We start from the raw sequence: 20,726 nt of genomic DNA on the forward strand, positions 1-20,726 counted from the left end.
TGCATTTTATGTGACTGTCGGACACAATAGGTTTACATTATTCATTTTTGAAATGGGCTGAAAAACCAGGACTCAACACGTGCTGACCAAGCAGGTTAATTTCTGCTTTTGGTTTAAAATGCCTTTCAAAACAACTCGCACAAGGGAAAACATAACTCACAAGCATTTATCCCATTTTCTTTCTTTATTTCCCCACATCCATGGGGCTAATGTGTTCAGATTATTCACTAGTTGTATAATATGCACTCAGGTGTGTGAATGTGATAGCTACAAACTGTAAGGTAACCTTAGCCGTGAGTCTAAACAGGGAAATTGTGGAACCAAAGCAAGAAGAGCTCCACAACCACTGTATACCCCAACTGTACTGTAAGGTACATAACAATTCAAAGAGTATAAAAAAAGAAGAGCAAAACATCAAATGCCAACAATGACATTAAAATGTACATATAGAGCAAAATATTGACTTGAACCGTATAACAAATTGTAGTAAAGACGGGTGGTTTTACACTCTTTACTGAAATCAGTGTTCCCATGCATGACCTGGTTTGTTCGCCTCTATTGTAGAACTTCAATTCTCTCTGCGTTTTTGTTGGTCTTTGTGCCTCTTTGCTGCGGTACCTGCAGTGATCTGACCTGTTCATGAGCTTGACTTGTATCAAAACAAATCATTTTAAGCAGTTTGGAATGTGTCCCCCTGGTAGGTGGTTCTCTTGCAGTTAATACAGTAATACAGGGAGGGGGCTTGTGTGGAAGGAAACGAAGTGGAATAAGGGGAGGGTAAAAAATGAGGTCACTGAAATGAGAATTCTCAGTCTTTTCAGGTGGCGCTGTGATGATTTCTGAATCAACCTCTAAAGGACGTCGGTGGTTGGTGTAACAGAGTTTGTTCCGTTTTTCAAAAACTGTGTATACTATAACAACATTTCTCAGCAGTGTAGGAGGAAGAGAGGTTTGGGTTTAAATGAGACTAATGGGGACAAGGCATCAGGGAATAGATAACTGATGAGTAATGAGTGGAAAGCTCAGTGATATTAAAGGACATTGCTGTATTTGTTTTAGGGCTCATGATTCATTCATTTTCCCATGGAAATTCAACTGTATCCATATTTATCAGATTGAATCAAGTCACACACATGCAAGACATTTACAGTGTGGTTCAAGCTCACCACTTTTTTATTATGTTTTGTGTCCATACTCTATGGACTGTACTTATTTCTCTTTGACAGGAAGTTCAAAGTATGGGAGGCCGAATAATTCAGTAGCTAGATAGACAACCGATCAACTACGAAAATTCATCTTCCATCCAAGAGTAAGCTATTGTTCATTTGAAAACAACTATGGTGGCTCCCGAAAAGGTTAGCCTAGATCTTACAGGAGCATCAGTTATATCAGAACTCGCGAGTATTTCTTGGTTGAAAGAAGAGCAAAGAACAGAAGGCTTTTCTTGATGTTTTTGCTCTTCTTCGCTTCTGTGTTTCGCTCTCCTACTAAGTCATATGATTTGTTGATCTGATTGGTTGAAGTTAGCCCGTGATCGATAGCAGTGGACAGATGGTTCATCCAATAACTTACCAACTATGTATTTCTGCCCTTTTCTAAGCATAGTCCATGCATGACTTCCCAGATGGTTTTGTGCAAGAAACCATGTGGTGCATCAGGTTAGTACATTTAGACAGCGGATGATTTCTTTCTGGTCCAGCATGACTGGATTGCACAGAGCAGCTGGATAGGTAGTGCCTATCTTGGCCATGGTTTTGAATTATTTGGCCTTTCATATCAAAGGTCAGCCTGAGGTCCAAAGCTGTAATCTGGTAAAGGAGGCTCTGGCTGAACCTCAGTTATGTTGCCATGAAAATGTGTAAATATAATTTAGTCAATTTACCAGTCATCAGTCACAGTTTTGGCACCACAAAACTCGGCTGAGTACAACAAGACACTTGAGAGGAAAGCTCTGTAAAAATAGCTAATTTGATTGCTATTTCGGAAGATACCTTAGTTCAGTCATTATTCAAAGACATAAGCTGTCATTAGAAATAAAAGCAGCTGTGTTTATGTAATTGTCATTTCTTTGACATTGTTCATTCATATTGCCGTTACATATCGGTTAGTTAACCTTACATAAGTAAACAGCATAACGTCACCCAAGAAAACCCAGTATGAATAGCATTTTGGAGCTGGGCATGAGGGCCTGCAGTGTAAACACAATGGTAGTGTCCTGTCAAAGTGTTTAGTAGAGTGAACAACATAGCTATGCACTAGCATGAATCTGTTACCTGGTATCTGTTAGCCTCTGGTATTTGGAAGGCGATGTTCATCTCAGTCATAAACTGGTTAAGAAAAAATGTGTCGGGCTATCTGTCGTCTTGTTACAGTCCCCAACAACCAACTCTAAAGGGCCAATCTATGTCTTGAGGTTAAGAAGATAAAGTAAGAAACCACTCTCAGATGCAAAAGAGAAGAAGGAGGGAGGGGAGAGGAGTCATGAAGCTCTGGGAGCAATACGGGGGAGGAAGGTCTTTTCCTGTGAGACAGCTGAGGGGGCGATGTATACAATAAATGACAGCAAGGAGGAAGCTAGGGAAACTGAGAATAGTGTTGAACTTGTGAGTGTATTACTACTACTGTATTCCTTTGTTGAAGAGGTTTGGAATTTACAAATTAATGGAACAAAAATCCTGAGATCCTCTAAATGCACAAGAATCATGCTGATGGAGAATTAAATCTAAATGTGGCTTGTAATGTTATCCAAATCCAATATGTGAATGAATAGTATTTTGGTATTTTTAAGAACGGCTGCATTGTGATCGTAATTGCCAGAAGGATTTCTGGTAGCACTGCCACAGTGTTGGCTATACCTTACCATGATTCTGAGATTGTTAGTAAATAAAAGTGAAGATGGTAAAGTAAATAAAAGTTTTCAATGTCTCCAAGGGGCAATTTGGATTTTTGTACAAATGGAATATATATTTGAATATAGAGTAATGGTTGACATCCCTACTTCTGAGACACCTCGAGTATACATGCCAATGCTTTGTGTATAGCCAGTCTAACAGGGTGCCATTTTGGAGCCATGAATAGATTCATGGTTTTCAGTAGTTAATGGTCACAATGTATCTTGGCTCTACAACGAAATCATTATCTGCTAAGGACAAATTTAGCTAGTGTCTGACACTTTTTGGGTTGAAACTCATTTTGCAGTTGTTGTGTTGTAAATTCTGACCCTTTATTTAAACAACATTGAAAGCCTTATATGTGGCCAGGCATAGTTAGAGTCCAGGTAGGCAAAGCAGATGTCGAACGAGTCTGAATGTGTGGTATGTATGTGAGACTTAACACATGCATACAAATAGAAATGAAATACAGAAGTCACTCTTCATGCATTTTTTTTTTTATGTGGGGTGAAAAAAAAAATCCTTTCGACCCGCTACTAGACTATTTGATGTAATTGCCTAAAAGGTGAGGGAAGCGTTTCTGTAAAAATCTCTCTTGCAGATGCCTCAAATGTCAGTGCAACAGCAGCTGAGATCGTTGTGTTGCTTGATCTGTGAGAGTGATAGTAAGAGTGATCTCCACGGAGAGTGGAGTGTCAAACTCTGTCCATCTCCCCAGGTGACCGGAGGAAAGTGGTATGTATGTGTGAGTTTCCCCCAAGCTCCCGTCTTCACAGTCTAGATCTAATGGGCTCTGAGAGGATGGTAATAAGTTAGCAATGGACACACGCTGTGCGTGTGTGTATGTGTGTGGCAGCAGTGAGCCATGTCCATGCTGGGCAGTAACAGTCCAGCATTAGATAGCAGGTGTTTAGGACCCTAACCTCACCCTCACTGCGTGCAATTTATAACACCCTGTTAGAACAAATTCACAAGGTCATGGTACTCCTATAGATACGTGCAAATGCTACACAAGGCCAGAACACATACAGATAGAATGTAGACCTACACTGTGTTGACTGTGCTTACAACACACATACACATATTGTACGTACACACTCATGCATTTATGCACACAAACATAGACCTTTTGTTTTTCCCCCATGCACACAGTTTGTTTTCTCTTGACTTGGCACTTTACTAGGTCTGATGCATATTCATATCAAGCAGTGTCCTTTCAGACTGCCTCTATTCTGATGAATACTGTCTCGTGTCAAGTGCACAACACTGAAATCATGACCAGAAATCAAACTCGATTACAGCTGCTGTTTGGACATTTCCAGGAAGCGTCCTCTGCCTTGCACAGGATGTTTTTCCTGTGTTTGGTTTGATGATGTTTCAAACATTGGTTTTAGCTGGGTTCTGTCATCATCATCGTCATCATCATCTGGCAAAATGTTGCATGAAAGTAATGTTTTATTACTGAATGAGAACCCCATTTTAAAAAAAAAGCCGAAATGTGAAATGGTTGTTGACATGAGCATTAAAGAAAATTCATTACTGTCACTTCATATTAAGCATATTTACTGTGTGTGCTTTTACATACATAGAGCTGGCCACCTGCAACTATCCTTGTAAATCAGCCAGGTGAGCAAGAGCTCCCTGGCCCCTGCCTGTAGCCAGGCAAGCGGCTGGTGTCTTGGCCTGTACTCATGCGGCTCAGTTGGGCGAAGCTTGAAAAAAGTAAAGCTGCTGCCATGTGGGCTCCACACCAAAGGAAGTGGTTGCTCTGAATTAGCCTGGATAAGCAGCAGAAAATGGATGGATGGATAGATTTTTTTTAACATTGTAGGACGCATTACCCGGTAACCTAAAGAATAAAAATTCATATTCCAAAAAGTGTTACAACATGTGTGGGTATTGTTACTGTTTAATGCTTAGATTTGAGTTAGGCTTTTAAATCATCTTAATATCCTGATTGCAAACATCCCTGTGTCGATGAAATATTATGTATGTTTCATTACTCTGATAACAGGATAATACATTTAGGCTATATGCAATTATCTTTGTTTGTCAAATAGTCTCACTCTTCTGGCCTAGCGTAAGAGGCATGTGACGTTCTCATAGGCCACATGTTAAATAGATCAGTATCTCGAACAATATGTGAGTATTAATGTGAATAGAAACACATTCATTAGCACAATGTTTGCATTCTTTCTGAACAAACTGAACAGTGGGATTAACTATGGTCTTTTGTTAGGAAAGACATCTGATTTTTCCATTACAAAGTTCAACCTAGATGCAAGGTGTGAAAGAACGTGCTACAGGGCTCAGTAAGGACAGTCTTTTTACATCATCTTCATCATCATGCATTTTTATGATATTTTGCTTTATTTGAATATATTTGTAATATCTCTCCAGGCAGAGATCTACAAGGAGGTCAGATATCAGGGTCAGCTCTCCCTGCTAGGTGTTTTGCCGAAGAAAACACTTCAGTTGGGCAGGTGCCTGCTGTTCTTGAATGCTGAATGTGAGAGCTGAGAGACGTGATCAGATCTGCCATCCTGGTGGCTCAGGAATGTTAACAGTGTCCCAACAGCATCTGTGCCTCCAAACAGTGCAGTGCAACAGCTTGAGGCTGGCTACACTGGCACAGGCAATTCTGCTCATCAAGTCAAACTGTAGACAGGGAACCTCTTTGTCCATTTGTAATGAACACAGAAACATAGTTGACACTGGCATCAAAGTACAGATAGGGTTCCTGTCAATATTTGGGGAAAGAAATGTGTCGCTGGTTCAGACAGCCAGTTTGATTATATGTAATGGGAGCTGTTTGAACATAACTGTCATTACCCATTCAACCTTTCTCTCTCCTAATACAGTGTTCCTTTATAAATATTTTACTTGTAAACATGTAACTTCAAGGGTTCTTATTAAGTTAGTCATTAATCCACTGGCCTGAAGGCAATCATTGTGTGATTATTGCTGCTCAGTTTGATCATGTTTTGTTTGATTAGTTTTCAATTTGCAGTCATGAAGAAATTATGTTGCCATTTGTTAAAGGGAAAGTGCGTGTGTGTGTGTCTGTGTGTGCGCAGTTGTGCATCTGATGTTAATTCTGGAAGCTATAGCCACTGCTCACAGTAGCATTCATGTGTATACAGAAAATATTACAAAATATTAACTTACTTGCAATACTGAAAATACTGTCGTCTGAAAATACCCCCTTCTCACATCATCTCTTAGCTCACGTCTCTCCTGGTTATGCTCTGTCTCTCTCTGTTTTTCTTCACATCTGCCTTTATCTTTGACCGTGTCCTACTTTTTATCTCTTCACCTCTTGTTGCCTTTATCTGTTTGACTGCCTGTATTGCTCTTCCTCCAATGCTGAGTGTCACTCTGACTCACTGTCTGCCTTTTTCTCCCCTTCTTTCACTTCAGTTATTGTTATGAATGTCTGTTCAAAACAGATGATGATAATGAGGATTTCAAAGCAATCACAAAATCATATAAAATGTCGTTATGCAAAAACAAAGACATTCATTTCACACCTCTCTCTCTCCCTCTCCCTCTCCACAGCTCCACCGCCCAGCAGATTCAACAGGAGAGTGTCAGGTAAGAGATGTGTGTGTGTGTGTGTGTGTGTGTGTGTGTGTGTGTGTATGCATGTGTTTGACGTCATGTCCCTTCGGTGTAATCCACACCAGGGACAACATTGCGTATACATCACTGCCTAAGTGGCTTACAGGCAGCTTGTGTGTGCCTTACTGTGTGTGAATGTCATGCAAGTTGAGGCTAAGTGGTAGACTGAATGATTTGTGTCTGTCTCTGTTGTTGATGTCAAACACTGTTCAGGCAGTGTTTTCATAATGAGTGTATTTGCGTATGTCAAGCATGTAAAACAGCGTAAAGAAGCATCACTGCGGTGTGTTTTGGGTTTGGGTGTCTGCGTTCTCCGTCCTTCTGTGTTGCTGTCTGTGGCTTTCTGTGTATAGTGCTCTTTTTTTCTCACGCTCAGTCGTACCCATCTAGTGTTTACATGTGAGTAATTGAATGTCGTCAGCCGTCACAGAGTGCTGCACTTTGATTAGGCTTTGGGTGTGTCGGCTGATGTTTATCTTTACAGCCGTCCGACTGTCACTGTTGACCCTGCCGTCTATACCGCAGCGCCATAAAGATTTCCAGAGTATGTGATGTTAATTTATGCAAGTTGCCAACTTTGTTGTACTTGTACTTGTTTTATAGCTGCGACATCCAGTTGTACGGAGTTCCTTGTTGTTACAGTGTCGTAAACACAGTGGTTCAAAGTTTCTTTGTTGACAAAATTGTTGTGTTGTGTGAGCAGACATTCTTTGTAGTGGTAATGTTGTAATACAAAAAGTCACTGTGATCCTCATGTCTCCCAGAGATGTTACTACAAAGGGCCTTTTTTAGTTATTTAAGAAAGATTTCCAGTTGTAGTTGGCAAGTTGTGCAAAGTTGTTTTCTTTTGCAGGTGTTCTATGTGTGTGTGGTGTTTTCTTATATTAGGAGACATATTTGAACTTCTCTCAAGGGAAGAATTCATTAAAGCTTAAAGGAAAACCCCACCCTGTCATTACCATAACATTTTTTAAAACTTTGTGTGTGTGTGTGTGTGTGTGTGTGTGTGTGTGTGTGTGTGTGTGTGTGTGTGTGTGTGTGTGTGTGTGTGTGTGTGTGTGTGTGTGTGTGTGTGTTATTCCATGCTTTCCTGTGCCCATTTAATTTGGTGTGTTTTTGATATTCCAAAGATACTTGGTAAAATGTGTAAGACAAGATGTCAATATAGCCAGGTTTCTATTCAAATGTAGTGCACATTTTAACTGAATTTTCAAGAAAAGCAGCAAAAGAAAATGTTAATGAATTTTTCTATCCACTTCTGTTATGCCATTATTAGGAATTGGTTAATCAAGATAAACAGTTGGTTGGAAACCTACCTAATGACACACTTTCGGTGTAGGTACACTTAGCACCTTGCGCATTGTAATACAGTCCAAGAGAACAAGTTCTGTATACTGTATCATCTTTGAGAGACTTATCAGTTTTAATTTCAATAATACAACACAACTAACTGCAGCTTAAAAAATACCAAATAGTTAAGTCAGAGACAGAGTAAAGCAGTATTCTCAACAAAAACTCAACTTTTCAAAAGTAACAAAACATTTTCATTGGCCTCTGTGGTTGAAAATGTCATGCCTGTTTCACCTCTGACCACAGCCAGCATCACTCAGCTGTGTCATCAGTAGGGGTAGTAAGTAGGGTTGCACATCAGCGTTGGGTTGGATATATACCGTCTGATGGTATATAGAGGTAGAGATTTGCCAACACCGTTTCCACTGCAGGAGCTATCCTTTAAGCCTTATTTACACACGGTCATTCACAATGTGTGCAGTGCTACCCTGCTACACAGCGAGAGAGTGGGCGTGTTGATGACATTGCACGGAGTGTAGCTACTTCGTACTCTTTCCTACTTGCTTATATATTGCTTTCCACTCTTTCGTTGATATTGCAGATGCATTCAAATCCATTTAGTATTCATATTAATGCAAAAACAGTTATGGATACGTCCCCCTCCTGCATGCTCGCCTAAATCAAACAGAGTATTTCCAGTAAGTGAGAACTCATCTAACACGGATGTGCTACATGTGTGAAAGGTCACAAGACTTGGGCAGTAGGACTGCTTAACATGTTCTCACATGACCTGAGAGCAGCAGTTGGTGGCAATAATGCAAGAAAGTTAGTTTTACTGTTTCGAGTCATGTTTTCAAGCTCAAGTGTCGTCTCGTGTGAGACAGTTGTTTTTGTTTATATGGAAGCTCTAAATAAAAGAAGAAAAAAATCATATGTGGTGAAGCATTATAAGGCTATTTTAAACCATTTCTTACTTGAATTAAATAACAATTATTATATACGATCATATATACAGTTACTGTTATATAAAATTACTGATAGATGATTTTGGCCATCTGAATGTTTAGCTAAACTTCAGACGGGTCTTGAGAGGGTAATAGAGGAATAAATTAATTATTGACTCATGTAGAAGAAAATCAGTTTTACAGTTCTTGCCTTGAGACATACACACTACATTCAGGAAGGAGGAGAGAATCTACATTATCAGGAATCAGTGTTTTCTCACATGAGGAGCATAAGACTGCAGTCACATCTACAATTTATTTTCTTTGGCTGAAAACTGGGTGTAAATGATGACTTTATTACATATTTTCGAGAGATTTGATCACATTGCCCTGTTACAAGTGAACTTGGGCTTGTAAACGAAAGCGTGCTTTTGGCTGTTTTTTTGATATCCTGTCATCCTGCCAGGAATAGATAGACATTTTGGCAGCATGGAGGAAGCAAATCTGATTCCTACAACTTAAGCTAAGCGTGATGGACCTGCCTGCAGTCTCTGCCTTATCAGTTTTTTAATTCTCACCAGTGAAGAAACATTTCACATTTCTGTTACTGTGAATAGCTAAGAGAGTAAAAAGAGATGACAGAATTTTATATATTAATAAAATATGTCGGTGTGCGTGCTTGATGAGCCATTCTATTGTACATTCATTCTGTGTGTTTTTTTAATCTCTTTCGTATGCAGTCAGGTTCATGGTTTTGAAGGGCTAGTTTTCAAGTTTAATTTCATTTTGTTAATTTAAAATCCCAGATTTGTGCTGTGTACAGTTTTCAGTGGCTCTATTAATTTGGCCTGATGCTGCTGAAAGAAAACACAGAAAGACTGACTGACCTGTGATGTGCATTGTTTTTGGAAATGTGACCCATGGCATACCATCTCCAGAAGTGTATGAATCAACTTTATCCCCATGTTATAGTGTTAAAAAAAAAAAGCTAGCAAATATTGCAATAAATTCTAATATCAAATCACAATACATGTAGAATCGCAATTGTTAAGAATTGCAATACATATTGAATTGGCACCCAAGTATCATGATAGTATCGAATTGGGAGAATAAGCATGTCGTCCCAGCCTTACTTCATCATATTTATCTGCCCAATCAAGCTAAACTAAAGGAGTTGACACTTTGACACTCCACAGGTCACACTGCTCCAAACAGGATTGGTATGAATGCTGAGAGATAAAAGGTTACACTCATGGTTGCGCACGCACAAACGCACACACACATACGCGTGCGTGCACACACACACACGCACACATTGAGAGACTTCCAATGCATTTTGTGATAAATGTCATGTGAGAAGTGGAGTGTGTCTCTGCAGAGTTGGAGGAAACACAGATACATAGTGACAATTTGAAATGACCTTGTCAGTGTTTGTCATCCAGTGTGGTGAAACATGTCGCTGTGCATGTGTCATTTCCTCACTTCTGGGCTCCTTCGGTGTCCTGCAGTAATGATGTCCTCTCTTCCCTTCTCCTGCAGGCCATCGCCTAATTTTGTGTTATACAATATCTTCCTCTCTGCTTATGTGTGGTGTGCTTGTGTGACATCTTACCTTTCCCTCTACTCTGTGTGTGCGTGTGCATGCGTGTACAAACATTTTAACAAGATGAAGTGGATACAGTGTCTGTGTTGGCATCTTCGTGGTTTTCTTTACTCATTTGCTTGTGTGTGTGTCTGTGTGTCTTTGTGTGTGTTGAAAATGTAACCTGATTCCTTGACTCCATTCTTTCTCTTTTTGCGTCTTGTGTCCGGATTGTTTAAGATATGATTTAAGTGTCACATCTCCACATGCAGTAAAGTTGTGGTTGATGTTGATTCTAAAGTCATTACTGACTGATTTCACATACAATGTGCAAGGTACAAGGAAAAACCTTCGTCATACCATTAGTGACATGGAAATGAGTGTCAGTCTGTTCTTCAAGACCAACAATGAACCTTTTGTATTTGTTTTTTTTTTTATCCACAAGTATTGTGGTAGTATAGAGCTCCTTTAACCTGTTGCCTAGCTTGTTTTTTATTATTTTTGTCAAGACTATTTCCTTTTTCCTTAAATTTTATGAACGTGTCCATGCAATACTTTCTTACCTGGATAGTTTGCTGATTAATCCGATTAATGCCGAACATGTTAATGCAATATGTAAAGTGAGTTTACATATCTTCCCTCCAGTGTGTGCAGAGGCGTTCAACCCAGACGAGGATGACGAGGACACAGAGCCCAGAGTGGTACACCCAAAAACAGATGAACAGCGCTGCAGACTGCAGGAGGCCTGCCGAGACATCCTACTCTTCAAAACACTAGATCAGGTAAAAAAAAAAAAAAAACCAACAACGTGCAAACGTACGCAGGAAGAGACATGTTCACACAAACATATTGACCCACGAAACTTTTAGAAAGTTAGGGTTTGAGCGTCATAATGTTGGTTTCAGTGGCTTCTCCTGTAATTGTCCAGCCCTACTCTGCAATATGTACTGCGTGCTGTTAGGATTCCTTTGCAGTAATGTTTTAATGGACTACATTATACAGAAAGTGCTTCAAATATTTTCTCACTTCATCTACATATGATGAAGCAAAAATGTTAGAAGAACCTTTTAAAATAATGCAATACAGTACAACAGCACCACAAACTACATTTTTATCTGCAAGTGAAGGTCTTCCGAAAGGTCGTTCCATAAAAGCGTTTTTTATTGCAGAACTGTTGCATTTGATATACTTGAAATTTCCCTTCCAGTCACTCAGTATATAAAGTCACTTTGCTCTCCTCAGGAACCGCACTTAGAACCAGCTACTCTTGGGGCAGGTCATATGATAAATTTGTGGGGAAAAAAAGACAGAAATATATTTTACTACGTGAACTGCAGAGAAAAGGAACAAAGAAGTACTTGTTAAACATCTTTGCAAGTCTTCATTCTAATGTAATGTATTAGTCTCTGCTTGTCTTATAGGCTTGAAACCTTAAGTCATAGGATCCCATGCTACAGTGTTCTGATAATGTATTTGATTTTTGTTGGCGTAGTGAAACAGCTTAAACCATCCAATATTTGGGCACCAGAAGGTTGTCAGGCCGATTTTCCAAAAATCATATGTCTGTGTGATGTCAGTATACCCATGTTTGTTTTGGCTGAGAAGCTGCACTTCAAATGAATTCGATATTTTTAAAATTTATGTCTGTTCCCATTGTGAATCATGTAGCACTTGGCATCTATGATGATACATGTATGACATTATGATGAACTCAAACCCCAGAGACAACAATATTGTTCTGAAATTGCATATCCTGATGAAACATGGAGCAAGTGTCATGATTTGAAAAAAAATGTTCCCTTTTCTTTCCGCTGGACACTTTCTCACACAGTTTCCCCTCCGGGATAATTAAATTTAATCTTGTCTCCCTTCAGGAGCAGCGCTCACATGAGCTAGATGCCATTTTGAGATGCTGGTTGAACTCCACATACACCTTTCCACTGTTGCTCCTTGTTTCTCTAAATCAGCGTAGTCTTATGTCCTTCCTCTCATCTCCCCATGCAGGAGCAGTTTTCAGAGGTGCTGGACGCCATGTTTGAGTTAAGGGTTCAGCCCCAGGAGCACGTCATTGACCAGGGAGATGATGGAGACAACTTCTACGTCATAGAGAGGTAGGAGACGACGCTCGTGGAGATTAATTTGTTTATTTAAATACTGCCAGTTTGTTTTAGTGAGCTTAGATGACAGAAAGGGTACAGACTGTGTTTTACAGTATGACGGCTGTATGCATGTGTTGGTTGTTTGATATGTTTGTATTATTACACTGAATGACTAGACAAAATGAAGTCACTTATGTTTATTATTATAAAGCCCTATATAGTTTTTACGACTTCTGTTGTTTGTGTGTTGACTCAGCTCTGTTGTTTTGTTTGAGGCTGTACTTTGAGAGGAGTAAAGATATTGGAAACAACTGCAGCCTAAAAAATATGTCATACAGTTGAATCTGACACAGTGTCAACAACATTTATATATGTATTTTAATTACAGGACTGTTTTAATTAAACGCAGTAAATAACAGTGGAATAATAAGTGTGGACCGCTGAAAACGACTTGCAACAGTGCGGTCATTTTGCTAGTCTTTACACTTGTTGTTGTTAACACTGCACTGTCCATGACTTGGGTGGTGTGTATGTCTGTGTCCATGTATACAGTACGTATGAAGGCTGTGTGTAAATTTCCTGCGATATTGCTAATGTCAACTGCTGCTGCGTATGCAGGCCTGTACAAGAACACTGAAACGTGTCTCCTCAGTGTACAACCCTGATTCCACAAAAGTTGGGACACTGTAAAATGTAAATAAAAACAGAATGCAATAATCTTCCAACGAACTGTGTTTACCAACAACAGAAGTGTTCCTGAGCCCACATAGTAATATCCTTTTTACAATCACGGGATTCACAGAGGGGTGAACCTCACTCCATCCTCGCTTGTGAACAACTGAGCCTTTCGAGGATGGCCCTTTCATACCCAACCATGATACTATCACGTGTTTCCAGTGAACCTGTTCATCTGTGGAATGATGCAGACATTCCACAACTTTCCCAGTCTTTTGTTGCCTCTGTCCCATCTATATGTCAAATTCTGTCGTGTTCATGTTTTGCACTGCGTCCCAACTTCAGGGACAATCACGGTTGTACTTGATGTGATGAATAACACATTTTGACTGGAAAACTATAATTATGTGTCCAGCTGCAGGTAGTTGAGTTAATTGCTATAATAACTTTCCCAAATCCTTGTGTAAAAAGGGTTAAATAAAAACACTGTAGGTTGAATTAATAATTTTTAAACAATGAATACATCATCTGTGAGACTGCACTGGACAGGGCACTGAATATTTATGTACACACACACACACATATATACACACTGTACTAGTATTATCATGTCATAGTCATTTGCATCATTTTACTTGATTGAATGTGGCATGAAAAAGTTTGGGTACCCTTGATTAGTTAGAAAAAGACCATGAGATGGCGTTTTTTAACCTCTGCCCCCAAAGAGAGAACAGACCTACCAGTGTGTGGCTGGTGGTTGGTCATTGTTTGTACCACCCTGGCCTCTATTCATTCTTGGTATGGCACATATCAGTACAGCACACCGGTTTGGTTGCACTTGTGTGCTATCTTTCCATCTACATACGCACTTTCTCACACAGCGTGCTCACAGTACAAGAGACATGCGATGACCTTTAAGAGCAGCACGCCTGCCTGGTCATATACTCTCCTGGGGTTTTCCCTGGCCTGTAAAAAGCGTAGGTGGTAGCTAATGTCACCAGCAGGGTGGGGTGTGAGCATGGACACACACAGAGATGGAGGGATAAATAGAAACCAAAAAAGAAAAGCAGGAAACATGACAGAGTAACACATTGTTTAAATATTTCCTATTCAGACTTTCTGTTGTGTAATTGAACCATATGTATGCATCTCTACTGCATTCCAGATAGATAAGACTTTATTCCAGTTAGTATATCATAATGTTAGCCGTTAACTTACACAGACCTGGTTGTCTGCTGTCAGCAACTCAAAAATGCCATACATTAACTGGGCTGGCCCAGGTGCTACTACATGGTAGGGTGCACCCTTCAAAAACAAACCCTTAACAGTCCCATTCTAAAGCCTTGAAGACAGGAAGTAGCTGGAAATCCCTCAGGGACGATGAATTAATGTACAACAGGAGCGGCGATATGAAAAGGATCATTGTTGTCCTCAGTTCTGATTGGCTGAAACATGTTTGAAGTGGCTGCTATTTAATCACACAAGTTAATTTGTACATGCATTGATGTTCCAACAGTCATCACTAGATCCAGTATCATTATTATTCCCCGTTTTCTTCCTCATGTTACTCCCTATTTCAGTTTTGAAATCAATAAGCCACTCAATCTTGTATTTGTCATTTTATCACAGTACTTGCATTTAAATAAGTATTTTAAACAGTGGGTGGGTCCTGTCACTCGCTGTGATCAGGTAGGCAAAGACACAAGTGATCATCGTCCCCATCGTCATGTTAATCCAGTCAAACTAAGTTAATACTCCAACAGCAACAAGGGTTTTACGGTTCTACGCAGCCAATGGGAGGACAGGAGACCTTACAGAATGACTGGTTAATCCTTGCGAGCAAGTTTAATCCTCATGCAGAGAGAGAGGGAGAGAGAGGGAGACAGAGCTACGCTGCTGAAGTATTGCCATCTATGAGAAACAAATAAAAACAAAAAAACAATGTTCAGAGTAGCTAAATTTCTCCAAGCATTACATATTGTTATAAATTAGTACTTGTAAATTTATGAAAAACATCTATTTGAACACAACTATACATACTATTGTACCCACACAAACAGTCAATGATTTACTCACCCAGTCGACCAAACTACCACAGAAACTATAGATAATCTGTATTTAGATGCCTATTTAAACCAGTCAGGAGGACAATTAACAAAACACTGACCACCTCTCAGCTTTTGGCTCAATTACTTAAATCAAAGTCATTCTCGCTTATGAATTCATTCTTTTCTCTTTCTGTGTTTGCTGTTTGTTTGTTTCCCTCTCTCCCTCTCTTCTCTCTGCAGGGGTGTGTATGACATAGTGGTAACGGGAACATGCGTGGGTCAGTATAACAATAAGGGCAGCTTCGGGGAGCTGGCACTCATGTACAACACGCCACGTGCCGCCACCATCATTGCCACCCAGGAGGGGGCACTATGGGGACTGGTAAGGACATGCAAATAGACGATGGGACTGTTGTGTTCCACTCGTGTGCGTTATGTTACAGTATTTTACAATCATCAGGAGTTGCTTTTGAGGTATAAATGCTGGCCACATTTAAATCAGTACCACATTTTTTTAATGTTGCTCGGTCAGTCAGTTTTGAACTGCAAGAGTCACCTTTGTTAAAACTTTAAAGCTCAGTTTTGAGGTCTTGTTGTCACTAAGGATTGCATTGTGAGAAGGTTAGGTACAGTTTCTGATACCCAATACTCTACATTGAGCTGTGATGCTCAGATATGTTAAGAATGGAGCCGCTTTATCTATGAATGGAGCTGGTGCTCCGCTCTAATGATTTATGCTGCTGCAGCTCCTCCTCGTGGCAAAGCCGAGGATGACCAGCAACAGCCACTCAGAATGAGAGAATCTGCCTTCAGGAGGTGTTCACTGTTTACTCGTGTTTGTTTTCCCTAGGACCGTGCCACTTTTCGTAGGCTCATCTTGAAGAACAATGCCAAGAAGAGGAAGATGTATGAGTGTTTCATTGAGTCTGTGCCCTTACTCAAATCACTGGAGGTGAGTTCAGTCGTTGCCGTCCTTTTTAGAAAATCCTCTCACTGTCTCCAGCAGTTTTTAGCTCTTTCCCTCCCCCTCTCCTTCACAGTGTATACTCCACTCCTACGGTGGATGCAGTAGCATCGCCTGTGAAGCTAGCCCTCCAGCTAACAGCAGCACACAAGCCAGTTTATGATATGAAATGTATTTGTGTTCTGTCTTACACTCACAAACTGTATACTTAGTTCAGATATCTGTGCCATACATGCCATGTCTACAACACTTCCCCACAACGCTGTTTTTGAGGGACAGTTACCCACCCTTTTTTTTGAAACTATAATCTTTAAAACAGTGTAGCCAATGGTCTAGCCAAGTAAGCACACAACAGAGAAGATGAAGGGATTGATGACGTAGCATGGCCATAATCTGCATATATGGTTAGTGAAACAGTTCATTCTGCCACCCTTTTCTGTCCAGGCAACAGAGAGGATGAAGATAGTGGATGTATTAGGAGCGAAGCAGTTTTCAGAAGGCGAGCGCATCATCACACAGGTAAGACATGGATATAGCTGGTTTCATTCAGGCATTGGTATGTTTAGGATTTCATCATACAAATGCAGCACATGACTAATTTTAAATGTATAAGTTGACTGTTTTCTTCCTCCTCAGGGTGACAAGGCCGACTGCTTCTATATTGTAGAATCTGGGGAGGTCAAGATCATGATGAAGAGTAAAGTAAGATACTCGTTCTCACCTTCTTCATTTCTCTATTTTACTGTGAGGTTGAGTTTGGTTCACCCTGCATCCCTCAGAGACCCTTGTAGGTGAATACATTTTCTCTTCCAGTTCTACTCGACGTGTTTCCAGCAGTCACGTCTCAGTTGGCTGTCTTGTAAAGACCCAATTGCTTAAAAGAATAAAGGCCAGATCACATGAATGTAAAGATTCAGCCACTCAGAGGCTGATGAATATTCAAAAATGCTCTCATTAACAGGAATATGCACCAATGTAAAAGCTGATTATAGTCTTCTCCCAGGTTGTTTCTGTACAGAACATTTAGACAGTGACAACCCACACTCCCCAGTAAAAACCACCAGAGTGTTTCCTGGTTTTGCCTAGCAACAGTGGGAATCACAGTTGTCTGCTCAGCCGCTGAGTGCTTCTTGGTGGGGGGAGGAGAAAAAAAAAACGAGGCGCTCAGTGATTCCTAACCTTTAATCCGCTCCTCTCCTCTCCTCCCTGCAGACGAAGGCGGACCATGCAGACAACGCGGAGGTGGAGATAACGCGCTGTAGCAGAGGTCATTACTTTGGGGAGCTGGCCTTGGTCACCAACAAGCCCCGGGCTGCCTCAGCCTACGCAGTGGGCAGTGTCAAGTGTTTGGGTAAGACGGATGCACTCCGACACACTTGTTAAGCACATTTGGCAGCATTGATGCTAATGCTGCTCACAAAGTGGCTTTGTTTCAACATTAGATTGATGATATCTTCTTCTTTTTTTCTTTTAGTTCTATGACAAGTTTTTATTCTGTGTGTTGCTTTCAGCCAATTAATTTTCACATACTGGGCATGCCAAGTTCTTTATGAAGCTGGAATGAAGATTCAATAAATCCCAGCTGTTCAAAAGAAAGGCTCATCGCTCTCCAGGGGTGCGGTGGTTAATAGGTGTATCTGCAAAATGATCACTAGGATCATGATAGGATAAGATTGTGACCAGATTCAAACTAAGACATCCCACTGTTATAATTTCGTTTCACATGTGTGGACTTCACCGTCCTCTCAGTTATCTAGTGCCTTGTAGCTAGACATGCACAGTTGTGCATTTGAGGGTTACCAGCGCAACATACAAAAGGATCAGCATGCTTGGCTCAGCAAGCTGATTGGCCTGAAGTGTCAGGCCAGTGTTAAAACTGCTAAATGAAATGGATAAATCAGAGAGGGCACAGCTACAGTCTCTCAGAAGTGTAGACCGTCAGCCCCCCTGCCTGCTTTTAACCTGACGGTATGATCTCTGTCATCACACATGATTGGTCGCACACACATCAACTCAACAATCAGTCAGCGCATGAACTGCACGTGGCCGAGCAGCGAGGCGAAAAGATCATTTTATTATTCTGTCTTAAAACTTAATGTGAGATTAAAAGCAAATTAATTCGCAATATTTAAACCACTCCACCTCACAGCGGTGTCTGTGGCATTAATTTTCCACTGACTGAATTGTTGGAAGCAGTGTGTCATGAGATATCAAGTGGCATTTGAGTTTTGTTTTATTCATGATTGGTGTTCGGCTCATCTTGTCTGTCATCACCTTGTATTTCTTTGTTGATTTAAAGGCCGTTTAGTAATTATTTTGCTTTTAAAGTGGGCACATTCATTCAGGCTCTGCAGTGATACGAGCAGCTCTTCACTTTTGAAAATGAACACAGGATTTTTAAGAGCTTGCTCGTGTTTCTCTGCCGCCTCTTCTCGCTGTTCGGAAATCTGCTTAAGCTTTTTTTTTAAAATAGCTCTAATTGCACAGCTTTTATTTGTTTATTCACGAGTTATTTTTTCATAATAGCTGTAGTGTCAGTCACTTTCACTCTTAGTGCTCTCCTACGTTTCCCCTTCAATATTAACCATGCACACACTGTCAATATAGTCACTCACCTGTCTGTCTCATCTTTCAGTGTGCTTTCTGTTTACTGTACTCACAGTACAGCAGCCTGACTTGAACAGCTGATCGGCAAAGAAAAATGTCACTTAACCGTACTGCAGCAGCAGATGCTGTCTGCTGTACTCTTGTCATTCTGCCTTTTCTGTTATGGCTGTAAAAGATGAGTGGGACTTCAATGTTCCTCTGGGGCTCTGTAGGGACCAAAACTGCCTTTCTGCCGGTGTCAAACAAATGTCTAAGTGCAAATTAAAAAAACAAACTTGCATTAAAAACATCTAATTGTTGACTCAAATCGCTGCCTTAGTTCTGATGCTCAGAGAGAAACATGAGCAATTATCCTGACAGGTGACGATGTGTTGGATGGGGACATTATTTTCATATTCCTTTGTTTTTGTAAAGCCAGTAAGAATGAGCCCACTGGATTGTTTGAGCTACTGAGATGATTCCACACAGACACGCCTAACATGTGTGTCTCCCTCTGTCTCTCTCAGTAATAGACGTGCAGGCGTTTGAGCGCCTCCTGGGCTCCTGTAAGGAGATCATGAAGAGGAACATCGCCCACTATGAGGAGCAGCTGGTGGCCCTGTTTGGCTCCAGCATGGACCTGAGAGACTGAGCCTCCCACACCACCCTCCGTGCCTTCTACCACACACACACACACACACACACACACACACACACACACACACACACACACACGCGTCCTCTCTCACATCATGCAGTGGCTATACAGAGTCGTAGTAAGCTTCACACAGGCCGTGCAAACACAATTGGCTCACTTGCAAGTACATAAATGCCCACAAAGTATGAACACACACTCATACATGTACACTGACACCTATGTAGGCAATGAGAGATGCCCACTTCAGTTAGTCTGCTCACCCTCGTGCACATACTTGCTCAACACACTCCTTGATAAGCTCACATTGTAGATGCACACCCAAACAAACACACAGCTAGCTAGAGGCCACACACCTTGTGGATTGAGCCAGCTTCAACCTCTCAGTATGAATGTCTTTACTGCAGTGACCTTAACACAGGTAACGCAGTGTGAGGACATAAAATATACACATGCACACTCACACTCCATACACATGTTTAAAAACACATCGTCATGCTTCATTTGTGCAGGCTTTGCATTCACATGAGCACTTAAACAACTCAAAGTTGTTCCAAAAAGCCTCAGTAAAGGACACATCACCATGCAAACAGACACACACACACACACACACACACACAGGGGTACAGATACTCAAAAACACATAGGTTACCACACTTGCAAAAACAGACATATTGTGGTAAAATGGAGATGAAAAACTTTAAAAATCTCTGAAAAGGAAAATGAATGAAAAATGCAAAAAAAAGCAAGAAAGTTTAAAGACAGATAAGTTTTAGAAACATTTTATGAAGATAAAAAACAGAAGCTTTGATAAAATATTATTTAAATACAAAAAGTGTTTCCTCTTTGGGAGGCCGGGGTGCAGAACTTTGTGGGCGCGCTCCATTTCTTCCTCTACTGTTGTTGATTGAGTTGAGTTGAGTTGAGTTAGTGCTGGTGATTATTGCAGTACCACAGAAGAAGCAGTGAAAACAATAACAACCCTACGTTTTCTGGGCCATTGTTATTCTATCATTGACGCCACACTTCATTGTATTGAATTAATTATTAATGTATTGTTATTATATATTCATTTATTATTTTTTGTTTTACTTTGACCAGTTCTGATAAAATTCACCATCCATCTCTGACAAAATGTAAAAACAGACAAAAAAATTCTAATAAAAACAGTAGTGCTTATTTCTCCTTGATTATCCTTGAATGAGTTGTCCTGGATTAAAAAAGAAAAAAATAAAGCAAACATTTTGTTAAAAATCTTGCCTCTTGTTGAATTTCTAACAACTTCAGTGTCATATGTGTGGAATGTGATAAAACTGTTTATTTCCCAGACACGAAGGATGGGCAAAACACTTTACCTTGCAGTAAATACAC

At 40.4% G+C, this 20,726-nt stretch overlaps 1 protein-coding gene across 1 annotated transcript in view; it reads left to right on the top strand.

Annotated features, from left to right (window-relative positions):
• prkar2aa (protein kinase, cAMP-dependent, regulatory, type II, alpha A) overlaps positions 1-20,603 on the top strand; it is a 43,287-nt gene extending 22,684 nt beyond the window's left edge. Inside the window, exons 3-11 of the mRNA XM_041946210.1 lie at positions 6,450-6,485; positions 10,974-11,110; positions 12,333-12,439; positions 15,391-15,532; positions 16,001-16,102; positions 16,559-16,633; positions 16,751-16,816; positions 17,327-17,465; positions 19,228-20,603. Of these exons, the coding sequence (XP_041802144.1) occupies positions 6,450-6,485; positions 10,974-11,110; positions 12,333-12,439; positions 15,391-15,532; positions 16,001-16,102; positions 16,559-16,633; positions 16,751-16,816; positions 17,327-17,465; positions 19,228-19,352 (929 nt within the window). The 3' untranslated portion in view covers positions 19,353-20,603. The remainder of the gene's footprint in view (positions 1-6,449; positions 6,486-10,973; positions 11,111-12,332; positions 12,440-15,390; positions 15,533-16,000; positions 16,103-16,558; positions 16,634-16,750; positions 16,817-17,326; positions 17,466-19,227) is intronic.
• The last annotated feature ends 123 nt before the right edge of the window (positions 20,604-20,726 follow it).

The sequence above is a fragment of the Chelmon rostratus genome, chromosome 10, assembly GCF_017976325.1.
Source record: "Chelmon rostratus isolate fCheRos1 chromosome 10, fCheRos1.pri, whole genome shotgun sequence".
Taxonomy (NCBI): Eukaryota; Metazoa; Chordata; class Actinopteri; order Chaetodontiformes; family Chaetodontidae; genus Chelmon; species Chelmon rostratus.